Source organism: Solanum pennellii, chromosome 6, assembly GCF_001406875.1.
Source record: "Solanum pennellii chromosome 6, SPENNV200".
NCBI classification, from domain to species: Eukaryota; Viridiplantae; Streptophyta; class Magnoliopsida; order Solanales; family Solanaceae; genus Solanum; species Solanum pennellii.
Window position 1 is genome coordinate 22,384,739 of NC_028642.1, and position 6,760 is coordinate 22,391,498.

The following is a 6,760-nucleotide window of genomic DNA, read 5'->3' on the forward strand; positions in this document are numbered from 1 at the left end:
ATATTTAACTCTCCATTCCTAATTTATTTTTATTTTTTACATTTTTACATCTTTCTTATTTTGTGTTAGATATGTACATATATCTTTTAGAAATATTTTTCTACTTGTGTACCGAATATAACATAAATAAAAATTTTACTTAAAAAAGATTGTGGCAGCAAGTAAAAATATTTTTAATATATTTATATCTAACAGAAACGAAAGAATTTGAAGCATACGGTTAGGTGGAGTGGAGGTGAATTAAAAATAAAAATACTTTCATAAAAGAAATTTAAATTAAAAAAAACACTAGAAAAAGGCTCTCGGGATGGGGGGGTAAACTAAAAAAATAAAATCCAACAATATTAACAAATATTAGAGATATTTGGGGTAGGTAAATAACAAAATAGAGGAAATTGATAAGTTAGAATACCACTAAATGTTGAATATTATGTTTTCCTTTCTTTTTTGTTTTATGTGTATTTTGTAAAAGTTCTATTGCTATGTTGATGAAAAGTAAAACTACTGTTATATAGTGATTATTTAGATACTTATTTTATATAGTTAGATTATTTACCCTCAATTTAATTGAAGTAGCAATGTTGATACATTGTGCAATGTACTGCATTCTCGATCCTTTATTTATATTAAAAGCTTTTCAAGAAACACAACGAGAAGCAAAATGATTGAAAACTCAATTGACATACAAATTATTGAAGTGGAGTGCGTATGACTAGAAATGTTAATTATTTTTCTTGTCTAATAAAGTAATTTTATTTGTATCAATAAATAATAATAATAATAATAAAAAATGCAATGTTGATAAGATTCTTGAAGTAAAATTACTTTTCTAACAAATAAAAATATTTAATATTTCTAAATTCTAAAAATGTCCAGTCAAACAAATTATAGTGTATGTTTGTATGGTTAAATTTTTGAAGTGGAAAATGAACAATCAAATAAACAAGAAATATGACCATTCCCATGTATTGAAAAATAAGAGAAATTTGAATTTGGAAGGAAAGAGTAAAAATGTGCAAGCATATATATATAATGTGAACACGTATTATTATAAAAATTTATCAACAGTTAACTGAATGAACCCAAAGAGCCCCCCCCCCCCCCAAAAAAAAAAAAAAACATGTGTCTAGAGAGCAGGCTGATTAGAGAAGGGAAAAGGATACGGGAGGCAAACGAGGAGGCCTAAGAACAATACTACAACTCCAAGAGCCATGTATTTATTTTGAGGATGAGTGACTTCTTCTGATAGTGGAGCAATAGGCCCTCTTTGGAGGAAGAATATTAGGACTACCCAGTAAAATGCTACATCGTTAAATAATGAACATATTCCCAGAAGACCAATAGATAGAGCACTAAGGCGAGCTGAAGCCTGCGCAGCATCAAAATTAACCATCAATTCATCCATCCATCCATCTTTACACATGTTATAGACACTGTTATGTTATGTTACCTTCCTTCCCCACATCGCAAATGCAATCCGACCACCATCAAGCTCTCCTGCAGGAATGCTATTGATAGCATTTATCACAAGTCCAGCCCACGCCCATATCACAAGCGGATGTACTGATATAGGACTTCCTTCCTGGAGAACATCTCCTAAATAAAGCTTGGCTACATGTCAACAATCAAAACAAAGGCTCAACTCTTTCTTTGCACAATAGAGTACCAATCATAACACAAACTACTATTACTACTTACCTATACCACCAGCTAGAAATGATTCATGGAACACAGACGGATCTACGATGATGCCAATCCCATCAGTAGGAGGTAACATGAATCCTGAAAGCAAAAGAATAAACCCCACACAGAACCCAGCTAATGGTCCAGCTGCTGCAACTTTCAACAGATCTTCACGATTTGGTACAACATTTAGAATCCTTGTTATAGCACCAAAACATCCTATCTGCCACCAGAACAGCTCATTAAACGTGATGGCCAATCACATTTCACCACTCACCATGACTAACTAGACAGCACCTAAAAGTTCTCTTGCAGCCACATCACTGAGAACTACCATACATAGAGTACTTGAAATTAAGTCGGAACTTGACATATGGTGAACTTATGCATTTTCTTCCTGAAGCAGTAAGAGATACAAGGAAATATAGAAATTTAACAAGAGTGTCTAAAATTTCCAATAAAGATGATCAAGTTACACATTACGGGCTGTAGTAACAATTTACAGAAATTCTTAAAAATTTATAGAATCTTCCTTTGAAGTAATGCAAATGTATTTCGAAATAGCTATTGGGTTGGGTCCATCCATAGCCAATTAACATATAAATAACCATTATGGGTGTTGAGAAAAAGAAAAGATAGTTTTTTAACATTAATATGATGGCCAGTGTTCAGAAAGAGAATATTCAATACATCTTACTACAAAGGATTTTTAGTCTGAAAACAAGGGAATTCATCAGCTTCATGAGGATTACTAAAGACCGATGACACGAGTCGTGGTTGCTACAGATCCGGAGAAACCAGTAAATCTGCTCACTATTAATTTCGGTTAAGTACTACACTTACACAGGAAAGCAATTGAAATTCACACGACTATCGCTTTGCAGGAAAAAAAGAGTAGAAATTCACTCAACCTTGCGGCTTGGTGATGCTAAAACCAATGACTTGGATAACCATTAGAAGAGTTTTTGGTCCCTTACAGGTGCTGCAAGATATCTGTAATTTTAATACTATCGCACTAGAAAAGAAAGAGAACTCTTGTCTCTGGGTGTCACTAATGAGCATTCTCAAGTGTTATTATAAAGAGAAATATCATATCAGGCCAGATTAACATTACAAGACTGACTATTTCTAATAATAGCCAACTACACTGCAGACAGGACAAACCAAATGTCACGAATTATCATCAAAAGTAGCTTTATGACTTGACAATTTTAGTGTCCAAACATTTATCAGTCTGACACGGTTAGCAAACTCCAATACAACAGAATCTTCCCAAGAGAAAAGGTGCAGTAGATAATTGATGCATTCCTGACCCAACAAGGATATCTTATCAGCTGACTGGAGAAATGCTTCACCTATGAGTCATAGTTGGCAGTTACAAAAGGACTCCACAACCCCCAAAATAATTTTTTATCAATATGAGGTTTTAGATCAACTAGGACGACATATGAATAAGGAGACACAAAGGGTTGTCTAATCCATAGAGTGCATGAAACCTACGGTCCTATACACCTTACCTGCCAGCTAGGAACAAAATATGGGATGCTGAGCTTAATCCCAATCTCTGTGGCAACTAAACGATGGCTAACTTCATGAACCCCCAGAAGAAAGGCAGTCATTAAAGCTCCAGGTAATCCATCTTTCAACAAGTCAAGATTGTCGAAAACTGATCTGGGAAATAAAATTATATCTTAGGGGCTGTGAGTTTTGGCGAAACAGGTTAAGAAGAATATGCACAGTCCGACAGCATGAATTATCCAAGATAACAGATTTCAAGAAAGATTGTTATAACTGAGATTTTTCTAGATTCACTTGCTGTAATTTGAGCAAATGCAAATAAAACTCGACACAATCTTGAAAATAAAAAGTGAGCACTTCTAACTGAAATGTCAAGAGAATAGAGTAGAAGACAACCAAGATTTACCTAATAATTTTGTATTTTCAAAATACTTATACGAAAGCAGAAGTCCAGTACATAATAATATTGATATGACGCAACTATTCCATAATTCAGCTATATTGGACTTGGAAAATGAAAAATATAAATTAGACATTAAATGTTAAGCTCCACTTGACTTTCGAAGCAAATGCAAAGCCAGTGACCATTTCAGGTAATATTAGAGTAATGGAATGTATACGGTACGTACAAAAAGTTTGATTGTAATGCTGGCACATTGCGAAGAAGTAAAGTGAATACTGTAACGAGTCCAAAGGCCCCTGCTGCAAACCATTCTGGAACAGCTGCAGTCTCAGACAAACTGTGTTACTATTTGACAAGGAGAAGCTCTATTTTTATTTTAATTTTGACACAGGAATTGAAGCCTGTGAGGATGATGAATAATTTACCTGTAGTTTCAGGTTGCAGGGTCATTCTTGGGACCACAACGGCCACAGGCTTATCATCCTCTGGATTGATTAAAAGAAAAAATTTATAGTCATCTCCAAGTTTTTCCTGTTAGGCAAGTGCCATTTTGAAATAGTAAGAGACCACGGTGATGTCCAACCTAAATTGGAGAAAAAGAGAGGAAATTTGACCTACCTGCATTCTCTTTGATACTTTTTCATATGTTTTTGCAGCCTGTCCTCGTAGATTCCCTTTAAATAGTACTCCACCCTATAAAAATAAGTCGAAGAGTGGAACCACAAAGAATTGCATATTAAGCAAGAAGGCAAGAACAGAAACACAAGCGCATGACCACTTGCTTAAGAGGGTATTTACTTTTCATGGTTGTATCTCAACTAAATTTACTTATATATTATTGGTTCCTGTTTGACTCAGAATTTTGTTAAATGAGATAAAAAAGAACATTTCAGCAGATAGCTCACCTCATACGGCTCCTGGCTTGTAACAAAAAACGTGTCAAAACCAAATACTTGATTTCTGAGAATTTCAACTGTTTCCTTGGGGATCCTGATTGATTCATCGAGTTGTTGAGGCTGCTTGTGAAATAGTATCAAAAGTAAGAAAAAAATCAACATGATAAACAATTTATCCAATAAATATTCAACCACCTTGACACCGGGAAGAGGTGATTCACTAGCAAGTTGATCATCGGTATCATCCTGCTTCAACCAAGGCTTAAGAAAATGACATGGAAAAATTGAAATAGAATTGCTTTACCACTATTACAAAGCAAATTCTGAATGCGAAAGCAATAAATATGTTGAAAATGCATTTGCAACGTAACCATATATGGATAGGGCACTAGAACATCGGGTATTATAGCTGTAGTCATTAACTCATTGTATGTACTTAAAAAATAAATACGACCAATTACCTCAAATCCAGTTAGCCCATTCAATTGAGGCCCATCATTGTTTTCAAGACATGTATTCTCCAATGGTTGATCATTATCCTAAAAGACAACAAAATGACTTTTTATTCACTTAAACTTTTTTCCATTTAATTATTGCAATGAAGAATTCACCTGATGACTATTATTATTATTATCTTGAACAGAGTCGTCTTCCTTTAAAATACAAAATAAAATAAGAGTAAGACAGCCTGCACATCAAACACAAATGGAATAGTAATAATTAATTAAAAAAAGAAAACCTTATTGTTGTCATGACTCAATCTGCAAACAAGTCTACCTTTCTTGCGGATGACCAATCTATGGTCAGCAAAAACAAATAAAAATTGTTAACAACTTCATATATTCAAAGGAAAAAAACACACAAACAAGCATTCACCTTAACAAATGTGTTGGTGGAGTAGAACATTGAAGCCGATTGAAAGAGCAAGGGAGAACCGCCGGTATGTTCATTTTTTTTTCAGCCTCTTTTGTTTTTGATTTGATAAATATCTCTCTTATCCTTTACCGCCTAAAATACTAAACTTCATCCAATAAAACCAAAACAAGTGGAACAACTTTAAGCTTACCATTTTCAACATATATACAACTCTTTACTTTTTCCACTCTCATACCTATATTCAATTCTTTCAATTTTTCTCTTTAACACGCCTAAACACTCGGGGCTCGTTTGGTACAAACATTGATAGTGTAGAGATTAGTAATGTATGGATTAGTAATGTAGGGATTAGTAATGCCTAGAGATTATTTTTTGTCAAGTGTTTGGTTCACTACTTTTCACTTAATTTTGTGTTTAATTTATAATTCTACAAAAAAATTCTTTTCTATTATACCATTGTGTTATTATGAGTGTTTATTTCATGTAACTGGGTCAAGGTAGATAACTACCGGACCGGATAATTTTAATAACAGATAGTATTAAATAAATAGTATAAAATAATATTAGTATTTACTGTGTACTAATCCTAGTCCTATTAGGATTAGTACTCCTTAATCCTAGTCCTATTAGGATTAGTACTCCTTCATATATCTCCTATATATATCTCCCATGTATTCCCTTAACATTTGAATACAATCAATATTCCTTCATGGTATCAAGAGCCAGAAAACCTAGATCTTCTTTTCTCTAGGTTGTTTTCCTCTCTTTAGGGCACCGATCGTTCCCTCTCTTCTCTTGGGCGGCGGCAGCCATGACAACCGAGGTGGATCCTCTCGATTCACTTCCTTCTGGCGTTAAACTCCTTCTCAGGCATCTTCATGCCCTGATTCCCGAAAAATTATCAGACATAAATTACCCTACATGGAAAATCACCGTTCTTACAGCCCTTGAGGCCAATTACCTTCTCAAATACGTCGATGGAAGCACAGAACCGCTGCCGGCAGTCATCACCGCCACGGACAAATCAGAAAAAACCAATCCGGCCCATGCCGCCTGGAAAGCCGTGGATGGCCAGATCCGATCATGTTTGATTGCGGTCATCTCTCCCACGGTTCAGAAACACGTCCGATCCTACACAACTGCTTCAGCCCTGTGGACGGCCCTCGCAACACGCTATGCATCAATTTCCCACTCTCATATTTTTCAATTGCGTGATCGTCTCCACACAATTACCAAAGGCACGAAAACTATGGCGGAGTATTTAGACGAGGTCTCCACCATCATCACAGCCCTCGACACCGTGAACGAAATCATTCCCGAAAAAGATCTCGTCATGTGCGTCGTTCGGGGGCTCCCATCAGCTTACTCCTCCATTAAACAGGCG

At 35.2% G+C, this 6,760-nt stretch overlaps 1 protein-coding gene across 7 annotated transcripts; it reads right to left on the bottom strand.

The window, feature by feature from the left end:
* Positions 1 to 1,026: 1,026 nt before the first annotated feature.
* LOC107023540 (probable zinc metalloprotease EGY2, chloroplastic) lies at positions 1,027 to 5,538 on the bottom strand. Of its 7 annotated transcripts, none has more exons than XM_015224259.2 (13): positions 5,377 to 5,538; positions 5,240 to 5,297; positions 5,112 to 5,153; positions 4,962 to 5,039; positions 4,696 to 4,746; positions 4,510 to 4,620; positions 4,223 to 4,297; positions 4,030 to 4,135; positions 3,831 to 3,924; positions 3,201 to 3,354; positions 1,699 to 1,906; positions 1,451 to 1,611; positions 1,027 to 1,369 (listed from the first exon to the last, which is right to left on the bottom strand). In XM_015224259.2, the coding sequence occupies exons 1-13, from the start codon at positions 5,448 to 5,450 to the stop codon at positions 1,127 to 1,129; spliced, it is 1,455 nt and encodes a 484-aa protein (XP_015079745.1). In that variant the 5' UTR covers positions 5,451 to 5,538; the 3' UTR covers positions 1,027 to 1,126. The 7 variants fall into 7 exon arrangements, with proteins under 7 accessions (XP_015079745.1, XP_015079746.1, XP_015079744.1 ...); XM_015224260.2 differs by having other exon boundaries at positions 1,451 to 1,596; positions 4,696 to 4,761; XM_015224258.2 differs by having other exon boundaries at positions 4,696 to 4,761.
* Positions 5,539 to 6,760: the final 1,222 nt, after the last annotated feature.

What these genes read in the sequence shown, in the direction of transcription:
- LOC107023540 (XM_015224258.2), bottom strand. Translation starts at nt 5,450, where the DNA reads ATGAACATACCGGCGGTTCTCCCTTGCTCTTTCAATCGGCTTCAATGT. An exon ending in ATGGGCTAACTGGATTTGAG is followed by an intron (nt 4,762 to 4,961) that starts GTAATTGGTCGT and finishes CATTTTCTTAAG; the next exon opens with CCTTGGTTGAAGCAGGATGA. An exon ending in ATTTCTAGCTGGTGGTATAG is followed by an intron (nt 1,612 to 1,698) that starts GTAAGTAGTAAT and finishes GTTGACATGTAG; the next exon opens with CCAAGCTTTATTTAGGAGAT.